The sequence below is a fragment of the Vidua chalybeata genome, chromosome 3 (genome assembly GCF_026979565.1).
Source record: "Vidua chalybeata isolate OUT-0048 chromosome 3, bVidCha1 merged haplotype, whole genome shotgun sequence".
In the NCBI taxonomy this organism is placed as follows: Eukaryota; Metazoa; Chordata; class Aves; order Passeriformes; family Viduidae; genus Vidua; species Vidua chalybeata.
In genome coordinates this window covers 3,179,711-3,204,690 of record NC_071532.1, presented here as the reverse complement: position 1 = coordinate 3,204,690, position 24,980 = coordinate 3,179,711, and the positions used below count along the sequence as shown (strand labels likewise).

General features: G+C 45.3%; 1 protein-coding gene across 1 annotated transcript; it reads right to left on the bottom strand.

The window, feature by feature from the left end:
- Positions 1-553: 553 nt before the first annotated feature.
- DHX57 (DExH-box helicase 57) lies at positions 554-17,433 on the bottom strand. Its single transcript, XM_053938172.1, has 24 exons — positions 17,418-17,433; positions 15,992-16,190; positions 15,128-15,280; positions 14,684-14,848; positions 13,533-14,335; positions 11,988-12,184; positions 11,735-11,856; positions 11,279-11,474; positions 10,422-10,546; positions 9,171-9,304; positions 7,924-7,978; positions 7,428-7,624; positions 6,863-6,979; positions 6,427-6,523; positions 5,818-5,991; positions 5,087-5,287; positions 4,340-4,616; positions 3,689-3,784; positions 3,506-3,589; positions 3,278-3,415; positions 2,761-2,835; positions 2,223-2,357; positions 1,690-1,890; positions 554-1,599 (listed from the first exon to the last, which is right to left on the bottom strand). Exons 2-24 carry the CDS (start codon positions 16,183-16,185, stop codon positions 1,456-1,458), a joined length of 4,080 nt encoding a protein of 1,359 aa, XP_053794147.1. The 5' UTR covers positions 16,186-16,190; positions 17,418-17,433; the 3' UTR covers positions 554-1,455.
- Between the last annotated feature and the right edge of the window lie 7,547 nt (positions 17,434-24,980).

The window sequence follows — 24,980 nt, the reverse complement described above, 5'->3', positions numbered from 1 at the left end:
AAATCTTGGAGTACCAGGTAATTTTAGGAATGGTAGGAAGTACAACATGCTGCTGTCCTGGAGAGGCTGAACACCTGCCTGCCCAAGGGAAGTGGGGAATACATTCCTCACTTTGCAGTGCCTGTGTGTGACTTTTGCTTTTGTTGTATTAAACTGTATCCCAGTCTGTGAATTTCTCACATCCCATCCTCCCAGCCGTAGAGGAGGGAGTGGAGCCAGCTAGGGCTAATCCATCCCAGCAGAGCTGCAGTGGCCATTCTCTGCACAGGGATGTTGTCTTGATACTCCTGTCATCTTCCTCACAGGAGGGTGTGTTGGTGTGAAACTCCTACAAACAATTCATGTGTATTTTTTTAAAAAACCAAACTCTTCTCCAAACAAGGTCTCTCCCTCCAGTCACATTCCTCAGGCTGAAGGTTGTAGATCAGACTGTGCTGGAGGCAGTGTTCACTCTGGTGACTCTGAAAGGTGACAGCCCAATCCTGAAGGCACTTGGTATTTGTGCAGCTTGGCTGCAGCAATGCTCAGCACTGCAATTAAAAGCAAGGCCAAAGGGAGGAAATAATAGTTCATTATTGCTACAGCATTTTACCCCACACTGGAGCAGCCCAAGAGCCCAGTCCTCAGCAGGAGTTTGTCTGAAAGCTTCCAGGAGTGGGGCTTTGTTCCAGCTGTGTAGGGTGGCAGGAGGACTACCCCATACCAGAACACGTTAGCAATTAGCAATGGCATCTGCCCAAGTGTTTGTTTTAATGCACTACAGCAGTCCCATCTCAGCTGTTTTACTTATTCCCAGTGCAGGAAGGGCTGGAACAGCCTCTCTTTCAAGGGAAAATGTCCACCCTGTCTTGGAATTTTATCTTGTCACCAGAGCAACCTGCACTGATCCAAAACCACCCTGACTGATCCAGTACATCTCACCACAGGACATTGTCTGAATTTCAGAACCTCTTGCCACAGATCTAAAGGTGCTCACTTGTACAAGAGCTTTGGGTTGAACTGTAAACAGGATCCCTGTTTACAGGTCAGCCAAAACTACCGCAGTAAAGTCTTAGTCAAAATGTAGAAGTGAGTTTAAACCAATTTGGGAGCAGCTCCCTGTGTCACATGCTGCCTCCAGCCATGACTATTACAAGAAACAGCTGGCTAGCAGGTGTTTGTGTGACCAGAAAACACTACCACCAGGGCATAGTCCCATTAAAAACACTCAGAGGTTTCTATTCCTTCTGGAAGAATTGCCATTTTCCCATTTCCCGGAGTCTACTGTAAACCACCTTAATTTGAACAAGCAAGCAAACAAAAAAACCCCCAAAACTCAACAGTACAGTTGCCAACTTGTTCTTCCAGTGGTCCATGCCACATTTTGGACCAATAAATACGTCAGGACACTGATGTTACTTGGTCTGTTCTCCAGCAGCAGCCGTCGGTGATGCTTTACAGAAAGCTGTTCTGATGTCACTGCGTGGTCACAAGCTTGACAATCATCCCAATGATCCGAGAGCCTCGGGGGCACACGCACAAATCCATGCTGGGATTCTTGATTTTATCCTGCAGCAGCTGGTCCAGCTCGCAGCGCAGCTCCTTCACCAGCTCAGCCACCTGACACACGTGCAAAAACAGAGGCAAGGCTGAGGCTCAGCTGCAGCTCAGCTCTGCAGCTCTCCCAGGACAGCCCCTCCTCCTCCTCACCTGGTGAGAGGCAGCCACAAAGCGTATCCAGCCGTCGTCCAGGGAGATGACAAAGTCCCCCTTGAGCAGCTGCATGTGCACCTGGCCGCCGCCAAGCAGCACCAGCGGGTACACGGACACCATGCTGCAGTCCCGGATGAACACTCGGCTCGTCTTGATCTTCTCGTGGTACACCAGGTATGGGCTCTCAAAGTGCCTGGTCTGGGACAGGGACACAACAGCCTGGTCAGAATGGTGGTGCTCTTCCTCTTCTGCAGCAGCAGAGAGCAGCAACTGTGCCTGAAGTGCACCTGCAGCACTAGCAGACCCTCCTGGACCCAAAACAACTGTTGGCTCCAGGGGCTGCAGTTTAACTCTGCCCAGGAGGACATTCCTAACTCAGGAATGCACCATTATTTACAATCCTAACACAGGACTGTTCAATCATTTATTTTAAACGTCAATAGGGATCCTCAGTGTAATTTTAAACACTCAAGCAAAAGTGATTTCTTTTATAAAAAGAGAGCATGCTTTGCAGAAAAAAGCATCCTGACCTGATAATTCACAGACGAAGGATGAATATGAACATAACCATCATTTTTAGTAACAAACTTCAGCTCTTCTGCTTTTGGTTGCATTTTGACTGCTCCTGTACTGGTCTTCTGGTATTTACCCTCCGGCTTTTTCACCTGTATGGTAAGAAAAAAGGTGCTGCACCAGAAAACCTTTTAACTTCATGTTTTAAATTTTTGCAAAACCAGAAATTCTGTAGTAGCAACATGTCAAGTCACTGGAGACAGGTATTACACTCCAGGTGCTGTCCAACCCTGACTTCCTTTGTAACCTCAGCCTTCTAAAAAGGTGTAATTTTACGTGGCTTCTTCACATTTGCTGCTGGCTTCTGTGTGACACTGTAATCAGCCTGTCGGAACAGCAGCAGTCTCAGGCAGTACAAACTGGAGCTCTGACACCACAAGCAGCAAACTTCAGCAACCTAAGCCAGGCTCAAGGCTGCCACACTGAGCCCAAATGAAAGCAGGCTATGTGGATATGCTAGACCAAAAAAGGGAAAATGAAAAACCATTCTTTTACCTGGACAACATTGGGATACAGTGCAGCACACAGCATAGCTGAGATCAGCTTGATGTTCTCTGCATTCGAATTTGCCTGTTAAATCAATAGGGGATCATTAGGCATCCTACAGTTCAGTGTGTAAAGGTAAAACCCTACTCCAGGAATGACTGAATTCCTGAAACTGGTTCACTTTTACAGCTGCACTCCTGTGCTTTACAGAGGAGGACAAGTCACTGCTCCTGCGGCCTCAGGCTGGACCTGAGCTGTGTTTCCCCCCACTATCAATGGAACAAATTGGCCACCACTATCCTGGTGTCCAGCTGAATTGTTCTTTGACATCTGGCTACAAAGTGGCTTGTACCCTTGAGAAAGCAAGCACAAGTTGTCCCAAAGCACAGGAATCCTACAACTACCAAACCCTGATCACCCTGATCATCGTGTAACCCCAGGACATCTCTGGCCCATCTTTCTGAAGACAGCCCACATGAAAAACTGCAGCAGCATTCTGAAGCATTGATGAAATGCTGTGAATTACCTCCTCTCCTGTGGCATCCAACACGCCATCGCCTCCTTGGGACCACTTCTTCTCAATATCCCTGGCTCTCAATCCCTCCTTCACAAAGCCAATGTCAGAAAGCAGCTCTGCAAACTGCCTCTTCAGACTGGCAATTTCCTACAACAGACAGAGCAGCAGCAGGGAGAGTCACCCCCAGTGGCTTATTTATGTCACTGGGATTCTGCCAGGCCACCCACACTGACCTACCTGAAGAACTCTTCCTGACAGAAAGTTCTCCCTGCAGTAGTTGTAGCTTGCTTGAGAGCCCTCTTTGATACTTAAACGCCATCCCTGAGTGAGAGGATGGGAGGAAGCCTTTAATAAAACATTTCTGCTTGCATTTCAAACACATCACAAAACCCCAAGAGAGGCTACTGAGTCTTAACTCACCTTATAGGCCTGGAGAAGAGCCAGGTAGTCACTGTTTCCTACGGCAAACTCCAGCTTCTTTTTGTTTGCTTCTTCCCTTTTATCCCATGGTGACACCTAGACAGGCAGTAGTAACAGGTTAGTGTGTTCTTCTCCTCACCACTTGGACGAGCCATTCTAGAGCTACATGGCACATTCTCTTTGGGATTTTCACAGCAGCTCACAGGTCAGAATGCAAATTCTCCCTGAGGGTAACAGAAAATATGAGGCATTCAAAAGAGCACCTGATTCAAAAAGCCAAAGTGACAGTGAAGACACAGATCCAAACTGACCTCTGCATTCACAGCTCAGTTGTGTCAGCTCCACCATTATCACTGTTTCACAATTTATATTACCAGTAATTTTCACACCAAATTCAGACAAAATGTATGCACTTCTTAGCTAAAAATCAAAAATATTATTCACTGTTTATACTGTATATAAATACCACTCTTGCTGCTACCACCTGGTTTTGAACTTCTGCTCATAACTGGACTGTTTTAACAAGCACTGCATTAACATAAACAATTTACAGTAAAAAGAAGAATTAAAATATCAAGTGTAGTGTGCTGCAAGTCACAGCAGCATTTTGCTGCTGCACAAAACCACAGCCCTCGGGTTAAGAATACTTACAAAAGGTGACTTAAAGGCCAGGCTGGCTGCTATGGTCAGCGCAGGATCCAGGCAGCGGAAAATGGTGCCAAACAGCATGAGCTTGCCAATCCTGACATCCACAGGCAGAGAAGCCAAGTGGTATCCCAGAGGAGTGAGCTTCTCCTCCGGAGTTAACGCTCCCAGGTCCCGCAGTCGCACCTTTGATGCCTGCAAGGACTCAGTCCTGGGGGGCTCGATCAGTCGTGATAAGACAGAGTGAAGACTCTGCTCAGAAAACATCTCCAGGATCTTAATTCTTAAGAGGAGGGGAGAGAAAGGTAAAAAGAAAAAACAAACAAAGAAAAAAAACCAGCTTAGTTACATATACAGGATTAAAAAAGCAAGCTTTTGTAAAAAAAGAATGAAAAAAAGCAAGCAGAAAACGTGCGTTGAAGAGCACGCTCCCTAGAAGAGGGCTGGTAACACAAAGCTGAAATCAGGGAGCAATGTGTAGTAGTGAGTCTATAAGAACAGATTTCTATATAGTACCCTGAGGTTTGAAATAAAGTTTTTACTGTAATTTGTGCAACTGCAAAACTACTGTAATTTGTGCTGCTTTGTTTCCTTTCAGTACAAAGGGGTGCACAGTGTGCAGCAGGGACAGGAAGGCCTCTTGCTTTAACGTTTGCACGATGATGATGCTCGCTGCGGGTTGTGGCAAGTGCTCCCTGCAGCAAAGGAAGGATATTCTGCACGCTGGCTTTTTCTACAAACACAACAGCTCACCTTAGACAGAGCTGCTCTAAGGGCACTCTCTGTATTTCTGGCAGCTGTTGTTTTACAAGCTGATGGTTGTAGTGGTGGCTGCTGAAGAGATGGAAGCAGACGCCTGAGGCCACACGTCCTGCCCGCCCTTTCCTTTGCAGAGCATTGGCCTTGGACACAAAAGTGTCCTCCAGACTTTCCATTCCTTTGCCTGGGTCGTATCTACAGGAGAGCAAGAGACAGGCTTGTACTCACAGAGCCACAGAATGGTTTGTCTTGGAAGGGAACTTAAAGATCATCCAATTCCAACTTCCTCTGCCACATGCACAGACAGTTTCCACTAGAGCAGGTTGCTCAGAGCCCTGTCCAGCCTGGCCTTGAACCTTCCAGGGATGGAGCAGCCACAGCTTCTCTGGAAAACCTGTGGCAGTGCCTCCCCACAGTGAAGAATTTCTTCCTAACATCCAATCTAAACCTGCCCTCTTTCAATCTGAAGCCATTTTACCCCTTGTCCTGTCACCTGCCCTTGTAAGGAGTGCACAGAGAACAGGCTGGAGGCTGAGCAGGCAGATGCTGCCAACTTCTGTATGGATACAATTCCCACCCCTGCACTTGGATCTGAGTTTACACTGGCTTTCTCCACCCCGCAGCAGCTTTCTAAAGACCAGGTTTCCTTCCACTTTTTCCCAGCTCTTTGGAAAGCTCAAGGCTTGAAACAGTTTACAACCCACCCGAGGAATGAATGCCAGTACCTTTTCTCTTTCATTTTTCCAGAGTCAATCACATAGACCACGTCATCAATGGTGACAGATGTCTCTGCAATGTTGGTAGAGATGATGATTTTGGTAACTCCTGCAGGAGGCCTGAGAAACACAGACTGCTGGTCTTCACTGGACAGTGAGGAATGAAGTGGATAAACCACACACCTGCAAGGACAACAGGACAAGATGCTCAGGGCATCTCCAGCCTCTTCCTTCTTGGGAACAACCTGCCTGCACACACTTTTGCCTCACTAGATACTGTCCAGAGTGTCACTTCTCCTTGTAACCATCCAAGGCCAAACCCAACCACAACTAAACATAGCTCAGCAAACATTCTGAAATGTCAGCAGCCTGGATCATGCAGAGCACAGAATGGAAACCACTCCACACTAGGGTCTCTGAGAGCTTCAACAACTGACCCTCCTGAGCTGAGGAGAAAAACAAAAGGAGAGAGCCAACAAGACAGAAAAGGAATTACCCTGACTGGAGTCAGCTCACACATGTAATCAAGCTAATTTATCCCTGGATAAAGGCAGGCTTTGTGCAGGAAATGACTCTTTATGGGTAAAGACTGACAGTTTTGGAGCTTTCCTGCCTTACCTCTTGCTGTGCCTGTTATTAAAAAGAGCATTAGTCTGAAGCTGCTCATAAAGCATCTTGATTTCTGCTAGGCCAGGCAAAAATATCAACACAGCACCTATATATGTAGATAAAAAAAAATTAAAAATCACTCAACAAAAAGAACAGCACAATATTTTATTAATGTGCAATTATTGTACTAAAAAAGCACACAGGCTGTAACAGGCCTTCACAAAAGACTTCTCAAAGGAGACAATTTTCTCACCTTCCCCCTCCCATGTATATCACAAGCTTTGTAACTCAACTAGAAATTTTTTTTTTTTTTTTTTTAAAATAGTCAGTAGCTACAGAAACTCTGCATGCAAATCATTAGCTTTGGGCTGTCCAAGAAACTTCCAAGAATCTTCTTTCATTTACCTCCCAAGGACACTGAAATTACCTGGGGGTAATGAATTACCTGGGGGGTATGAATGTCTGCCAGCAACTATCCATTCCAGCAAGGCTTCAATTAATTCTAGATTAACTTTGTCCAAGTCCATGACAGACATTGTTTTCAACACTGCCTTGCTAACCCCTGGGAAAAAAAAAAGAAACAAAAGATGCAGTAAATCCATGTCTTGTAAAAAACATCTGTGGATGCATGGGACCAGTTACAGTTTGTTTAAAGAGCACCTAGCTTAGACCTGAAGAGGCAGATCCATGCTGTGCCTCAAGCAAAGCTGCTTCAGCAAGTACAGATCCAGAGAGCAAAGTGGAACTAACAAGGCATCTGAAAAGGGATGGAAAGAGACAGTGGCTGAAAATTGTCCATTTTCAGATGCTAAAAACTAGTTTCAGCCAAGACCTTTGCCTGTACTTTAAGAGAACAATGGGTTCTCTTTTATTTTTTTAAAGTGGCAGAAAGTCTCTCATCTTGAACTTCACAAGTACAAAACTCCGAATTATAGATAAGAATTCAGCTTACAGTGATAACACCCCATGTTGTCTGTGTGCCAATTTATTAAATTTATGAAGGAGCTCACCTTTATATCGTGTAAGGAGCTGCTTCAGAGTTAATTTCTGGTCTGGGTCTGAATCTCTGACCACGGTGTCAGTGGTTTCCAGAAGGCCAGCACGCCTCAGGTCTTCCTCTACTTCTTCAAATGCAGTTCTTTTGTGTCTCCCATTCTGTTCGTGCTTTACCTTCTTCCTGTAGGGACTGCTGTCCTCTAAAACATACCTGGACAGCAGAAGAACATTTGGTAGTGTAGAAAGGAGCCTAACAGTCTCCTTCTAATAACTAACTACAGAGATAGGATATCTAAAATATTTTTTTTTAAGTCTGAGAGGAACTTTGTATAAACCATAGATAATATGAAGGTCAAGGTGCTTTAGTAGAGCTCCAAGAGTGCAGGTGATTAAGGAGATTTGAGAGGATTTACTTTTTAAATAAATGCCAGAACTACTGCAGTCTCAAGGTCAAAAGTGCAACCTCAACCTCACCACCCAAATACATCTGAGATTGTGTGAATTTCACACCTTGTCATTGCAATCACATCTTCCAGAAAAAACTGGTCCACAGGAAACGTTCGACCTGAAATAAAACATCAGAATAAATCTATCTACACATGCCACAACAGCATGGAGAAAAGAGGAAAAAGACCAAAGACTATTGTAGCTTTATACAGGTTTATTATGACATACACTGGCTTCACAGCTCTCATCTACACTGCACTCTTCAACACAATTTCTGACTAGGACAAACAGTGGGTGTCTTCCAAGCATGAAGTGTTCAAGGCCAGGTTGGATGGGGCTTTGAGCAACCTGGTCTAGTGATAGGGCATCCCTGCCCATGGCAGGGGGTGAAACTAGAGGACCTCTAAGGTCCCTTCCATCCCAAACCAATCTAGGATTCCATGGTAACATGTACAATGCACTCACACAGGCAGAGAAGGGCAGACACACTTAGGGGAACACACCCATGTTCCTCTGCTGCTCCACATCATAACTCAGCAATTTAAAAGGCACGTTGGGCTAAACGTGTCCACATCCAGCTGGATCCTCTCACTGATCCTTTTCTCACAAGAATTGTAAAATGCAGGTGAACCCAATGGGAAGAAATGCTGATGTCCAACTCCAGTTCAGGAGGCTGAATGATTTCTTTATTATAACTATGCTATAATACATTAATATACTATAGAAAGGAAGATACTAAAACTACAAACCTACTATTCTGACTACCATATCTCACTAACTAACAACTCGTGACCCTGTTTGGAGAGTCCAGCCACAGGTGGGCTGGATTGGCCATCAGGCTCAAACAATCCTCACCAGAATCCAATCAAGCAATCACCCCAGGTAAACAATTCTCCAAGCACATTCCACATGAGAAAAACAAGGAGCAGAAATAGAAATTGTTTTCTCTTTCTTTCTCTCTGTGCACCTCTATGAAAAATCCTGAGAGAGAGAGAAATGTGGTTGCCATTTCTCAGGATACAGGAGAGTCCTCAGATGTGGTGAAACTAACCCAGGGAACCATGTCATGCACACACCATGTAATGATTTCCTTCTGAGAAGGGAAATTCTGCTGGTATACAGACAGCACAAAAATGACAACATTTCCAAGTCCCTTCTCTCCTGAATCTCATCAGTCTCTCCCTCTAAGTCTTCAGCATTGAATTTCTGGTATACATCCTCATCTTGAATTGAGAAACACTTTGCAAGAAGAAATAGTGAAAACAAATCTCTAAAACAATGAATGGCAATAAAAAATGAAAGGTTTTCACCTGGTATGTTAATGATTGGACAGGAGTGGAAGTACTGAGAGAAAAGCTCAGCATTTAGGGTGGCACTCATCAGTATAATGCGTAGGTCTGGCCTCTGAACCATTATATCCTTCAAAACCAGCAGCAGGAAGTCACTGAAGAGAACAGGCAAAAGAACATTTGAATGTCTTCAGCATTAACTTTCAGACTGTTTTTCTCCCCCTTCTGTCCATCTTCCTAATGTTTTCCAACAGCACAGCAACACCATCAGAGAATCATGAGCTTGTTGGAATGGCCTAGTCAAAAGCAATCTGCAAATCTGACTCTTTTCTGGTTGTCCCTTACTGGAGTGTCAGGATTACTTAGCAAAACATTTAAACAAGAAGTTTTATAAATTACTTACATTAATGACAACACAAGAATATCAGATAAGAAATTAACTCAAAGTAACAGATGAGTCCTTTTTGCTCCTGTTCTTCACTGGAAGAGTTACTCAGACTTACCCACCCTTCTCTGCTCACTGTATTTTCCCCTATATATTTATAGCTTTTGTAGCATGACTAGAAGACTGGCTTGAAGTGATTTTAAATAAGAAAGAAGAGGAACCCTTGAGAGACACAAGCCCTTTTAAGTGGCTAAAATACCACCTGAGCTGCAGAATAATGGGTAAGAGACAAGGCCTCTTAGAAACCCACTGCACTGCAGTGTTTGACAAGGAAAACAAAGAAAAGGATGCTTGCCACTTAATTTACAGAGATACTGACAGACATTATCTTTTGCCTGTGATCAGCAGGCAAGTGGGGTAAAACTGCAGGAGGCTAGAGCAGGATAGGATGAGACTGTCTAGTAAAATCTACAGACTGAAGAAAATGTGAGCATTTGTCCCTTGCTCTGCTGAAGTCTGCATCAGGAAAAAAAAAAAAAACAAACGCAAAAGGCATGTGATAAACTATGGCATTCGATAAAAGCTTAAACAAGGAAACTGTAAGAAACAAACAGCTCTGGTTAAAAAGTTACTTAACCCTCCAGCCCCACCCAAAACCTCTCTGCAACAGTGCTGCAATGTGAGGGCGCTTTGGAGGCACAGCAATTTCTGAGAGATGTGCTTTTCTCACAAGCTGCTGCAGCACAATTTCCTACTGCCCAAAGACAAGAACCTAAACCCAGACTCCTTCCACCATCCCATATTACTGCCACAGGATCACCTACTTGCACCTGAGCTACCTTTGACTATGTTTCTTCATTTTGCTTACAGGATAAGAGATTATTTACCTTTCTTCTGTTCTTTCGTGAACTTCATCAACAATAACATGAGTGACTCCCTGCAAAGTCAGATCTCCTTCCAGCCTTCTCAACAGCACACCAGTAGTGCAGTACAAAAGCCTGGTAGCTGAGGACTTGAAGGGTAAGACAAAGCATTCAGTTGACTCTGGGCAAATTAACACAGTGCAAAGAGAGTATGTGCTGCTGCAAAGCATTTGGTTTCAGCTCAGCACCAGGTTTGACTGAGAGGGAAGAAGCAAGGCCTGCTGGAGGTGGATTTTAATTTCTTGACTGACACTGAAAACACCTGCTTATTACCAAGGGACATTGCTACCTATCAAACAGTATGAACTGCTTTTCCTGTGGATATTGTTTTCTGATAAACAACTCAGATCTCTCTTTCTAGGAAGATCTGGTGAGTCTCTTTTTTTAGCACACTTCTTGGAAAAAGCAATCAGCTGCAACACAGACAAAAATTCACTTCCAACACAGCAATTTCTGCCTGGCTGTAGCTGCACCCTTCAGTCTCCACTTGGGAGACACATGGGAATGGCAACAGGCAGAAAAGCAGCCAGTAGCCTTCCAAAGGACAGCAGGATTACTCACACTCTAAAACCCCTTCACCTCCCTCAACAGAAAGCAAACCTGCAAGACACAGCACTGCACTCTTGTTTTGCAAAGTGAACTGTGCAACTTGAGGTGAAATAAAATACAGAACGTGTTTCATAACATTTTATAAATATAGATGATACAAACTTGCTTATCTCACTGCATGGCAGGTATAGGGCAGAGATTCTGTACACTAGAGAAGCACTAAGCACATTTCAATAGGACTAAATGAAAACAAGCAAGCAAAGCATAGGTACCTTTACACTTTCCAGGCGGATCTGATATCCAACAGTGAGTCCAATCCTTTCTGTTCTTTCCTTGGCTACGCGTTCAGCCACAGAAATGGCAGAGATCCTCCGAGGCTGAGTGCAGATGATGTTTGCAACTCTGCTTGGAGAGCCTTGCAAAGAAGCATCCAAGATAAACTGAGGAATCTGAGTGGTTTTCCCACATCTGCACAACAAAATCAGGAATTAATTAAAAACCCCACAAATCCAACACCTTCCACCCACATAAATCGACTGTGTTCCAGTGGAAATTTGCTTTGTTTCATTAGTGTGATCCTTCACATGAAGTTCACTAGGACTGCTGTCACTGGTCACACTGGTCACAGATGAGCCACCACCCCAGCCTTCCCAGAACATGGATCATATTTCATGTTATTCAGTGTATACTTTAATACATAAAGTCTGTATGTGCAATCACACTCTTACCCTGTCATGCCACTCACAACAAGAACTTGGTGACTCTCAAGCAAACCCAGAATGTTTTCCCTCTCTTGCCATGCAGGGAGCTTCTGTCTTTCATACAGCATGGACTGAAAGTGCCTGGAAGACTGATGGACAGAAACAGCACAGCAGTAAGAACACTACTGGGATGGAATAGAACCATCTCAAACAACAGCTTGTCTCTTAAAATATTTATTTCTCTAAAGTAAGCAACAAAACTATGCTCTGCACATTGTACCTTTTTCTGCCGAAACTGCGCGCAGATTTTAACATTTTCATTATACAGAGACTTTGCCTGCACATCATACTTCTTGGAAAGCTTCTTCTTCAAGTTCACATAACTCTCATTCTCCACAACAATTTGTTCAGGCTCTTCCTCCTCCTCCTCCTCTTCTGCCACCACCTCTTCTTCCTGAGGCTCTGACACAGTTGAGGCTTGAGACAGAGTGTACAGTTAAATATTGTTATTACTAAGGAATGGGCAATGAAGGAAAGAGACATGTTCCAGCAGCATTCCCAACAAAGAACTTTGTTAGACTGGGCCTGGGGGTCTGCAGGACTGTTTCTGACATGAATTTAGTTCAACACCACCAGCAAACCTCCCCTCATCTCACCAAATCACCCACAGCTTCTCCAGCCCCATCCCACTTATCCCTACCCCCGCACCAGGGTCTGGGTGGCCACACAGGGAGCCAGCATGGTTAAGTGGTTTGCCTTCCTGCACGTTTTCCATGTGCCTCAGCTCACTTCTCCAATACACAACGACCTCTGTGCAGCACAAAATGCTTACATGTTAGGGTAGTTTTAATTAATTAAGTGTTAAGTCACTGCCAAGTACTTTTAAACCAAAGCTGAAATGGACCAGGTACTTCAGTGCCTTTGCCTGTCAACTGAAGCAGGATTTGCTCAAACTGTCAGCCAGCCCTTGAAAGTTTTAAGGCTACTTCTACCAAAAAAAAAGGTATTTTATAGCATAAGGAATATTTTATAGCTAAAGAAAATTATTTGGAATCTCAGTTTCTGGAACAAAGCTGTCTTTCTGCAGAGGTGTTCAAAAAATGGAATACTTGGTCTTACTGTAGCAAAAGCACAATTTGTCACTATTTAAGAACTCTACAATTCAATGCAGTTGTTCTTGAACCCTGTCTTGAAAAAAGCTTGCCTTAGATAAAAGTAGTTCTGGAATTGAGAGCTCAATAGTCACCCTGCCACAAGTGACACAGACTCAACTCTCCTGTGAAATCAACCTGTCTGCACCAGCACAAATAGAAAGGGATGATACCTTGAACAACATTCTATAACCACTTTCCACGTTTGCTCAGCCTTAAATCCACCTTTGTAAGTTAACTTTGAAGAACTGCTGGTAATTTTAAGTAATCTAAAAAAAGAGGTTTCTGAATTGATGAGTCGCAGATGCAACAGAGCTTGCAAACAACCTTCCCTGCTCCCTTCCAAGCACACTCCTCTGGTCCATTCTGGTGAGCTCACATCTCTCAGTGCTTTCCATGGATTGTGTGGCAATGGGCATCACTCACTCTGCCAAACTCTGTGCTCCTTGAACTCAGTTCTGGGCAGCACAAAACCTCTCTGTTGCAGCTTGACTACAGAAGGAACTTCCTGAGACACAGACAGATCACAGATCTGGCTCACCACATGACTTCAATCTCCAGAAATAGATTTGGAACAGATGGCTGAACTAGGGGCTCTGCCTTGTCTCTCTTTTTTCCTTTTAAATCTTTCTGACTGTTCTCAGCCCAGAAACCATAAAGGAGATTTGCTGTACCTTCAGCTTGTTGATTTGAAGCAGGTGCACTCTCTGTCTGTGGCTTTGCAGGAGGTGCTGCCAGCAGGGAGACAGGAGGAACACTGAACTTGTGGTGAGTATTGCTCAGGAGCTCACTGATCTCCTGTTCATCTTCTAAGCAAGTCACCAAGGTGTACACCACTGGCTCATGAGACTCTGCAGCTGCCAAGGCCTTTCCAAAGAGGAATTCAGCAATGTGCAGGCGACAAGCAAGAGGCAGATTCTCGTCAGTGGAGTAAAATGCCACGAGAGGTGCCTGAAGAGGATACTTGTTCTCGTCAGGGAACCTTACTTCAAGTTCATATATGGGACCATCACTATGTCTGAGGTGAGCATCATCTGCAGAGTTCTTGGATGTGTTTAGTGGATGGTTTGGAGGGAATTCATGTCTAAATCTGCATTTTGAACCAAACCTACAGCCTCCTTGGAGGTAAAATTTACATATTTCCTTTGAAGTCTGTTTTGCTGTGTCCCTTGTACTTTTTTGTTTAGATTTACTGAACCTGTGTGCTAGGTAGTCCAATTCCAAACTGAAAGTCCAAACACGATTTTTAATCCTTTCTATAAATTTTTCTCCATAAATGGACCGGAGGGCAAAAGCTTCTTCTTGTCTCTGCTCTAAACATTCCTCTTGACTGGCTTCAGCAGCTGCTGCAGAAACCTGCATCTTCTCTCCATACCTTTCAGAGAAGCACTGCAACAGCAAATACTCCAATGATGCCCCAATATTACCATTGCAGGATCTCAGCACTGCCCTACAACGCTCACAGTCAAAACCATACCTGCACCAAAACAGAGAAAACAGGGCAAAGAGTGAGTGAGAGGCTCACATGAAGCAAAATAACCACAGACCTGCTTGATCAGGCTCACAGTAAGGGAGCACGCTTGGCACTGCCTCACACCTCAGAATGTAGCACTTAATAGTTTCAGGGTTAGATTTCCCCACTCAACTACAGAAATTAAACTCTTCAGAAAAAGCTGTCACATATAAAATGCTCCCAAACAAAGCAAAAGTACTGAACAATTATTAATGTCTGAGCAAAACGGATGAAGGACACAAGGAGGCCTTACAGAGTATTGAGGCCAGGGATCTACCTCTTCATGATACAAATTATTCAATAAGGCATCACCTGGAGAGTTTGTGCACAGCAAATGAAGACACTTCACTGTCTACAATTCTGTGCTCAGCTGGCTCAGCAGACAACCTTGGCATTACATCAGAAGCTTCCTGTTCTGTTGACCAGCACTGTTCATCATCGAGGTAATCAGGCTCGTCATCATCTTCTCCAGCTACACTGATTAAAAGAGTTACCAAGTTAAAATGAAACAAAATTAAAATGTTGAGCAGACATAAAACTCTGCCTCTGCAGTTTTAAATCCTTCATTTAAATGGAAGATTTGGCTAACCCTTTCCCAGAGTTATTACTGTAGAAGAACAAAGCAGAGTCAAAACCGTAAGATTTGAGATATACTTAAAAGTTAAGGGAAAAAATACAGTTTCCATTTCTAACAGTATGCCTGCTAAAACATGCTCATGTAGAGAAGCTGGAAGTAGTGCCTCCATTTAAACTAACTCTGATTCAGGTGCCAGCTCCTGTCCTTGCAGCTCTTGAAGGAGTTCTTTCACTCTTCTCTGGTTCTCTGATGTCATGTGTATGGTCTGCAGAGGCATTTTTGCTTCAGGTCTCTGCTTCATTTGCCCTCCTCTTCTGGCAGGGGCACTTGATCTGAAAATTAAAGTAGGACATAACCATGAGTTATCTGCCTGGCTCAAATGTTCTTGACTGAATTGGGATGCTGGGGCTCAAACTTGTAATTCAAAACAGGAAAATCAAAATAAGAGAAATCCATCACCTAAGGATTATTCAGCTGGACTCACCCTTATGTGACCAAGATTTGTGTGCCTTTATCTACACACACGTGCATAAATGTATTGTATCCTATGTCAAATCCAAAATTATTTACTGAACACTTTGCTAGGTAAAGCTGTTCTTAGACTACAATACAACCATATATTTCTAAGCTAGATGGGTCAGAACACACACAGGATACTAAAATAATTCTAAACTGCTGATTTTTCACGGCCCAGCTTCTGTCTTGTAATACACAAATATTAATATCCTGTGTTTATTAATGTGTTCTGACCAGAAGTGTCCTGAAATTACTTTATCACCAAAGAAGAAAATCAGAGGTTATAATCTTTAAAAAATAAAACACTTTCCTTAGGTATCAAATCCATAAAACATTAATCAAAATAGACATGTAAAAATTGCTTTCAATACCCTTTCACTCTATATTCAAACACATCCAAAAACCAGCCCCAAATGTCTATGTATGTCAACATCCAAAAAATATCTCAAATGGCCCAAAGTATCCCAAACGACCCCCATGTATCCCAGCACCTCTATTGCCAATCCCCCCCAAACCAACAGAAATACCTGGATTCTAGCCTTGGTTCCTCAAAGAGACAAAAATCATCTCCATCATCCCAAATTTTGCTTGAACATTTCCTACTTCCACCAAGCTGAGGCCTGTTTGAATGGCCACTGCTGCCTCCTCGTTTTCCACTGCCTCCTCTGCCTCGTCCTCCTCCTTTGTTGGGCTTTCCTCTTTTCCTCCCCAACCAACTCATCTTTCCTTGGGGAAGAAGAGGAAAAAACAGTCCTTAGCTGTGAAGGTGATACAGCCCATTGTGTATGTCTGAGCACACATTATTTGTTTTTCTATGCGACAGGGCACCCCCTCAAACCACTGTTGATTATCTGCATGTTGGTGTGTCTGTATGCACCTGGAGCAAGAAATATTCTTCTGGAACATTGTTTAGTGAGTTCTGTGGCTTTAGAAAATAAAAGTAATATTCCTCAGGCAAAAGCTGCAAATTTGACAAAACTCTGTGGCAAAAGCATGAGCCTACCAGCAGTGCTGCCTAACCTGGGAACCCCAGTTCTGCCACTCTGCTGGAACCTTCCTGGGCACGGAAGCCCACAGGACAAACCTTCAAGGGAAATTTCACAGAAGAAAGCAGCCTCTGCCCCGTCACTTCTTAACTCGGCAGCTTGCAGGGCTGAGACTAAAAGGTGGAAGGGGAGCTAAAGCCCAAGATACAATGTTTTTTTTTATATTATCCCACACAGGGCTCCCCTCCGCAGGGAGCTGCCCAGGCTGCTGGAGTGAGTGGATGTGTCCTGGCGAACAGGCGGGCTCCTCCCGTTCTCTCAGCAGGGTCTTCCCAGCGCTGACAGCCCATCAGGACTGCCCAACACTAACACATCCTCCTCCCGCACCTCCTGCTAATGGGAAGCTGCTGCAGGGGACAGGTGAGCAGCTGCGGGCAGTCCGGCAGGAATTCACTCCCTGGATCTTCGCACTGGCACCTCCACAGCCAGGACAAGCCCTGATGTGGCCGCGCACAAGTAATAACCCAAAGGAGGGCTTGGGAAAGAAGCAAATCCCTCTTTGTGTGGCCGCTCCACTGGGGCTGGACAGGAGCTCACAGCCAAGCTGTCCCCGCCCGGGCCAGCTTGGCAGACGTGAGGGAGGGAGAAGGGAGCCCACGGCAGGTGCCCCGAGGCCTCTGTCACACAGCGTTCTGTCTCCTTCCCCTCAGCTCAGTGCACAGAGCCCCGGGCACGGAGCAGCTCCGCCGGCTCGTCCCGCCCTTCCCCACGGCACCTTCCCCTCAACGGGTGTCTGGGGACCCTCAATCCTGTCCCAGCCCCGCGCTCCCCGGACCCCATCCCCTGCCCACCTCCCCTCAGCCGCCCTCGCAGAGCCCCCGCGCACCCCCTTCCCCTCCACCCCCGCTCTCCGCGGAATCGTGACGCCCCCGGCAGCTCCACCACTGCTCTTCCCCAGCGTTCCCACCTCTCTGCCCGGCACCTCCCCGACCCGGATCCGCGGCGTTTCCCTTCCGGGCCGCGGCACCTCCGCCCGCCCCGCCCCGCTCCCCTCACACCGCGCCCGGCGCTGGGGATCGCGTGTGGCTTTAAGCTGCCGTGCGTTTGAATGTCTCTCTCTGTGTGTGGCTGTAACAGTGACACCGGCTGTTTGTTTCTTCAGCAGGCATGGTGGTATTTGAAGTGTTATAGGTAAACATTGACCCAGCCAAATTAAAAAGAAAAAAACTAATTTTTATTATAGCGATCAAATTCTATCTGAGCCAGCCACAAAGAAGAGGAGAGTGCCGAGCCCGGGATCGGCGCTGGGTGAGACACAGGTCCGTCCGCTCTAGCAGAGGGTCTCTCCTATGCTTTACACCACCCGTCCTGCATGAGCAGTTTTTATACAGTTTATTTTGCTTGAGGCCGGGATTTCGGCGATCAGCCTTTCCTTTCCATTCAAAGTCCCACGTATTCATAAAGTCTCTTCTCTGCGCCGGGTTGAACAATCCGAGGTCCGGGAAGCGATGTACATCGGTGATAGAGTTACGGGAACCCGGCACTGAGATGCATATTCCAGAGGTTCCAGTGATCCCAATCTCGAGTAGTTGTCGGGACGATCATCGCTTGGGAGTTCCTAGATTATCTCAGAAAACAGAGCGAGCCACATGTATTAATTTGCAAATGAAGCCTTACCGGCAATGATTTCAACATACATGAGGCAACCCCCTTGCCCTGGCTCGCCTGTGTTATGTCTATATTTTAATCATATCAAACTTCTACCCATATATCACTTTATAGGCGCGAATTATACATACTACACATAACAGAAGTCTCTCTCATATTCCCGAGTAAAGACGAGAACGATGCTTGAAAACCCACAAGTTACTGAGGGAGCTGGGGGGGCTCAGCCTGGAGAAAAGGAGGCTCAAGGGGATCTTTGTCACTCTGCAATTCCCCGACAGGAGTAGCCAGGTGGGAATCGGCCTCTCTTCCCAGGTTACAAGTGACAGGACGAGAGGAAACGGCCTCAAATTGTGCCAGGGAAGGTTTAGATTGTGTATTAGCAAACGTGTTCGCGGAAAGGGTGGCCAGGCATTGGGACAGGCAGCGCTGGGAAGCACCATCCTTGGAAGTGTTAACCCTGGGATGTGGCACTTGGGGCCTGGCAGTGTTGGGTTAATGGCTGTGCTCAGTGATCGTGGAGGTCTTCTCCAAGCTGCACTACAAAACTCAGTGTGTGGGACTAAAGGGGAGGAAAGTTGTTATGAATGAAGTTCTACATGTCTAATTTGATAAACAACAAAATTGAATTTAGCAGCAATTTTAATTGAACAGCAATTTTGTATAAATGAATACAATCAAGTATATTAAATATAATCAAGCATATACAAAAATTTGGCAGTGATTAATTAAGTATGATTAAGGTTCGTTTAAAGCATAAGCAAAACCGACTGGGGTTCGGGGAGGGTTTCTCACCCTGCCTCACGTACGAAACAAAGGAATCCAAACTAAACCTTATGTACTGCATGCAAATACATATTCATCAATAATTTTCCATAAATCTCCTCCTATTTTCAATTCTTGAAATCTACATCACTCTACTGCATAGCACATGCTCCACTTGTTGCTAGGGAGTCTCCTGGATTTTCAGTGGTCTTTTCAGAGGTCTTCCTTGCTGCCCTCTGAATAACCTGGCAGGTTGTGCATGTGCATTAAGTTTTAAGCATTATGTTCCAAATAAGCCTTATTATTTCATAGATAAGACCACTACTTTAGATTCCATACCTGGAATTGTCCCAACTTTGCTCATCCCAAGGCCAGTTCTGCTTTGGGAGTCATCCCAATTTTGTTTGTCCCAAGGCTGATTCTGTTTTAGGATCCTGCTTATCTCAATAATACATCCTGCATCCTGTTTTTCACATGTAACATCTGCAAAGAAACCCATCTGCTTTGTAACACTGATCACATATACTTTTTATTTTATAACATTTCTTCTCTAAAATATTGATACAGTTACAATTTAGTTAGCATGAATCATATCCATTTATTACAAAGTGATACCAGTTTCAGAGTGAGGGTGACATAGGTGACAAGAGACCCCAAAGCTGTGTCACTGAGGTGGGGAAGGCCTCTCTGCAGATCCCTGCACGCACAGGGTCACCCATGACAGCTGCCCCCCAGCACATCCTGTCGGGTCCTGACTCTATGGATGGACACTCCACAACCCCTCCAGCCAACCTGTGCCAGGTTGGAGTTTAAAGAAAAAAAAAAAACTACCAGAGAAATAAAAAAGAAAATTTACACACTGGTTTGGCTGTATAAGACCCACCGCAGCCCCCAACCCAGAGACAACACCTGCCATGAGGGTGTTTCCTCAGGGTCCTTCTGCAGATGGTGGCCACAGCCACCACTCTGATGGTCCATTTGGGTCTGCTGTGCCCCATAAAGGCTCCCCACCACCCCCAGAAGGGCAAGAATGGTTCACAGGAATGCTGCTGACTCACATGGTGCCTGCTCCAGCAGGGCTTATGTGCTCCATGGACCCACCTCTGGGAACAGCCTGTCCACAGGAGATGGAGAGTCAGCTCTGGGAGAAGTGGCTCTCTTCAGCCGAATAAATGCATTGCATGGTCTCATGGGGGTTTGCCTCTCAGATGCCTTCTTGTCCTGAAGTGAAAATACTTCTATTCTCATATCTATATATACACCATTCTCATTTTTCTAGAGGGGGACTGCAAAAGGGCACCTGAGATTGTGCTTGAGGGGAACAGTAAATTTTGTTCAATTTTCTTGTTTTTTGCTTCTGTAATAGCCAGATAAAAAAAAAAAAAAAACCAAAAAAAAAAACCAAAACCAAAAACAAAACCAAAACAAAAAAAAAAAAAAAAACAAAAAACAAAAACAAAACAAAAAAAAAAAACCAAAAAAAAACACCCCCAAAAAACAAAAAAACAAATGAACAAAAAAAGAAATACTGTGTCCTCTGTCCCTAGTGCTTGACTTCATAGGTAGCAGCATCTTCCAGAGAGCTTCTGTTAATTTAGGAGCCTGTCCCTTCAGCTCCTTTGCTAGGGCTCCACATTTATCTACGCCGCACAGCAATTATACTGATTTAGGCTGTGCAGTTTCACATTTCACATTTTCTGCCTGGAGGACACATTTCACATTAGTCTGCCTTTTGTTACTGTGCCTCCTCCTTTATGTCTCCCTGTTCTTACGCTTCAGAGTAACTCGTGGACTGGCCCAAGCACTGCCCTGACAGCCCTGCCCTTGGGTTACTTGCATCCTCCACATGCTCCCTTTGGAGCAAAGAGCCCTCCAGTGAAGGGCTGATGCTCCTTGGGGAAGAAATGGAGCAGGTGTGGAGGGTTGCTGCTCCCCACCCTCCAAGCCCTTATTTATTTTTACTCGAAAGAAAATTGTTCGTCATTGAGAAGAAACAGAAAATACTCAAGTGCTGGTTCGTGTTGCTGCTCCCCTGCCGTGGCTACTTTGGCAACCTTGCCCTTGGCCCCTGCGCCTTCTTGGCCCTGGCATCCCTAGGGAAGCCAGGGTGTCAGCAGGTAGGGAGGAGCTGGTCCCGTTTCCCTGTCCCCAGCTGGAGGTTGTCTTTTTTGGATGCCACAGGAGGTACTTAAGATCCTCTGAGCCTGGCAAAGCAGCAGGGCCACAGCAGCCAGCGCACGGCCCCACATGGCCCCCGCTGCCGTCACTTCCCAGGGCTCCTCGCCCTCCCTCCCCAGCCCTGTGCAATGCTAATTAGAAAGTCAGAAATTCTGCATCGCCTTCTTCCAACTGTACAGTCCTGGTTTTTGCATGGGCACGGCGAGGATGTGACCCGACGATTATATAATTAGAAGGCTTTTGTTATGCTTGCATTTCAAATCAGTGATTAGCATGTGACAGTCCTGTCCTGGGAAACTGTCAAGCCACCATTGCTCTGCTCCTCTCTCTCTCTCCTTTCTTGCACAGTGCTAATTCCCAACTCTAGCAACCACCAGTGCTGAAGGATCTTCAACTAGCCTGGGGTAAGTTTAAAATGTATTCAGCTTGGGATGAAGAGTGGGGTTAATTATGCCATTTCTCATATTATTGGATAAAGCTAGAGCCATAACTAATTATATTGTGTGTGCAGCACATAAAATTATATTTAAAGTGTTTTGCATCTTCAGTGCTCACAGGTATTTTCAGCTGATTTCTTCTAAGACTCTGAATGGAGATCTTGCTTCTTAGTGTGCTGGACAATCTTGTTAGGCTGCATTTATAGTGAGGTTTCTAAAATACTTTAAAAAGGCCTTTTTTTTGCTCTTGCCATTTACAAGCTAAAATGAAGTGTCATGCTGAATTGACTTATTTGGGTGACAGCTGCATTAGAGTTAGTTGGGGACAAAGTGCAAGAGTGATGAGAGTAAATAACTGATTTTTCGATCTCTTTAGAGGACTGGGGGTTGTTCTCCAAGTGAGATAAATATTTAAAACAGCCAGGAATCTCAGCCAGCAGCATTGAAACAGTCACCAGGAAGATCCCAAGCATTTAGATAGGAAAACTGTGGATGCCTAATAACTGAAGAGCAAAAGTGCACATGGATTCCTGCACTGTTACCCATGTCATGATTTCAGAAGGAGAATGGGACAGGAAGCCAGACAAATAGTAACAGTTCTGCTCCAAGGCTAGGCTGTGAACGCTTTACTGAGCCCTGCCTGCTTGCATGCTGAAGCTTGGTGTAGTCCCTCAGTCTTTTTGATCTGTGATCCTCTGCACAGCTGAGGATCCTCTGCACAGCTGATCCTCTCCCCCAGTTGTGCCATTCCATGTGGGGGGAGCGCTGGGAGGGGGAGCACGGTCACACATTTGCAGTTCAGGCTGCAGGACCTGCCTCTCCTCTCTGCACCGTGCATGGCTTTGTACAGGAACCCCACTGCTGTGCTGCCTCAAGGGCACAACTCACTGGGACCTCATCCATCCATCCATCCATCCATCCATCCATCCATCCATCCATCCATCCATCCATCCATCCATCCATCCATCATCCATCCATCCATCCATCATCCATCCATCCATCCATCCATCATCCATCCATCCATCCATCCATCCATCCATCCATCCATCATCCATCCATCCATCCATCCATCCATCATCCATCCATCCATCCATCCATCCATCATCCATCCATCCATCCATCCATCCATCATCATCCATCCATCCATCCATCCATCCATCCATCCATCCATCCATCCATTCCTCTATTCCTCCCTTCTCCCTCAGGGATCTCATGGGAAGTGGGTGCTGGCCCAGGCTCTGTTAGCAGGTTGGTTGCTGTGCTGGGCAGGAGTGGTTGCAGTGCCAGCTGCCCATGCAAGGCACCAGGGCAGGATTCTTTGCTGGCCACCAGTGGCCAGCAGCATGGCAATCACTAACAGCAGAAGCTCTTTGGTTCCAGCAGATTTGGCTGCTGGAGGGGAGATAGAAACAAAAGGGGAAAAGACATCTTTTTGCCATGATGGAGGAATCTGGTGGCTTTAACACCTTTGAATTATTCTCTGGGGTTTGCTCTGAAGATATTATTCTGACTAGATGAGAACTGCAGGAGTGTAAATTAATTTACTGCTCAGCTCTCAAGAAACAAGCATTTCTTGTCCCTAAAGCAGGGGACCTGGGCTTGAATGGCAGGCCAAGACAGCCTGGGGATGGCTCCATGTGACTGGGTACTGGGCCTGGCCAGTGGGGAGCTTCCAGAGGAGCAATAACATCTCCTTGATGGTCAGGGAACTACCCTGTGGTGGCTGGCATGTCAGGCAAACCTTGGATTTGCCACAGGTGGAGGCCTGGTAGTGGTTTAGGAAAGGAGCTTCATGGAGGGCTTGCACTTGCTGCTGATGTGCACATGGATGGATGCATGGGTATACAGGGAGGGACTTGCTCAGGACTGAGACAAAAACATGAAGGGGGGAATCCTCTCCAGCTTTTAACTGCCTCAGGGGGGCTGTAAAGAATTGATGGAGTCCAGAATCTTCCCAGAGGTGCACAGTGAAAGGCACTGCCTACAAGCTGCAGCTAAAGGAAACCCTGACTGGATGTAAGAAAAAATCTTCTTTGGGTACTGGAGGGCCCAGAGTGGCTGTGAAGACTCCAGTGTGGGAACTATCCAGACCAGAGCTGGACTGAGCCCTGAGGAAGTTTGATATTACTCTTGATTTGAGCAGGAAGTTGAACTAGAGCCATACAAGGGCTCCTGCTCACCTTGACTCTGCTGTGAGTTTAGGACTTGTCCGCTGCCAGCAGAGGCATGGTATGACCAAGCAGTCCCCATCCAGGGTCTTAGGGCCAAATACCAATCTTAGTCTCCAACCCATTTTTTGTACCCTTTAGGCACAAGCCAGACACTGTTCAGCCAGCTCAGGCTTCCTGAAATCCTGGTTCCTGGTGAGGACAAGGTTAACAGCTGGGAGGAACAGAGGACAAATCTTCACTCCAAACCAGGGCAAGGCTCATGTTCTGTTCCAGTGATGAGGAAGGGCTGATTAGTTTTGCTTCTTACATTCAGCAATTCAGGAGAACTAGGGAGAGAGAGGCAATGTTACATGTTCACCAAGTACAGCAGTGAGCCCCAAATTCTGGATAGTAGCCAATGTTAATGCAATTATTTAACACAACAAAGAACCAAGGGGTAACTCAGGAAATTGCAAGCTGCAGACAGAGGACACACAAAGACAGTTACTCTGGTAAAACAGGTAAGGTTTTCTGGACCCACTTAACCAAGGTCAACCTACTTTGCAGTGCAGTCAGATAACAAAACTCCTGCTTTGCCTGGAGCAGGAGGGGATGGTGGCATCCCCGGTGCCCCAGTTTCAAAGACTCTCTCCTGAGCTCTGCAGAGGACACAGACTTGTGCTTAAACATGTCCTTAGTAGAATAGGCAAAAAAAAGTGAAAATGAAATCAATTAATTTCCAGCAAAATGCTGTTTTCTTTGTTGTCAGTGAAAACACAGGAGGTTCATGTTTCTTTCATATCTATTTTGTCTTTCCTACTTGTTCCTCTTCCCCCAGCATTGCAAAAGCAATTCTGAATTTTAAAACCAGTTCTCTGTTAAGCACACTAGTCCTAGTTCAACAGCCCAATAACAACAGTCTCAGGATTTTTCTGTGGTGCTGACTAATTTAAATTGGGAGCAAAGTTTTAACAACGTTGCGAGTGAAGTTGAATTTATAAGTCTGTTTTGCTCAGAAACACACACTTAAATACCTTGTCCTCAAAACTTCCAGAGAAGTTTAGCTACTTTAAAAACAACTCACATTCTTGTCATTCTCTGGAATCCCTAATACCAAAAAAGATTTTTTTTCTCTTTTTTTTTTTTTTTTTTTTTTTTTTTTTTTTTCTGGAGAGGGCTAGAGCACAGAGCATAGGGTGAGAGTCTGAGTGAGCTGAGTTTGTCCAACTTGGGGAAAGGAAGGCTGGGAGACTTCTATAGCCACCTGCAACTACTTAATAGGCTTTTCTCACAGAAACAATGAAAGGACAAATGGCCATGGGCACAAACTCCAAC

Bases quoted from the DNA above. Each gene is read 5' to 3' on its own strand.
- DHX57 (XM_053938172.1), bottom strand. From the start codon at position 16,185: ATGAGTTGGTTGGGGAGGAAAAGAGGAAAGCCCAACAAAGGAGGAGGA. The intron at 14,849-15,127 runs GTTAGTTTAAAT...TCTTTTAATCAG, and splicing joins GAGCTGGCACCTGAATCAGA to TGTAGCTGGAGAAGATGATG. The intron at 7,979-9,170 runs GTGAAAACCTTT...GTTTTATTTCAG, and splicing joins TCCAATCATTAACATACCAG to GTCGAACGTTTCCTGTGGAC.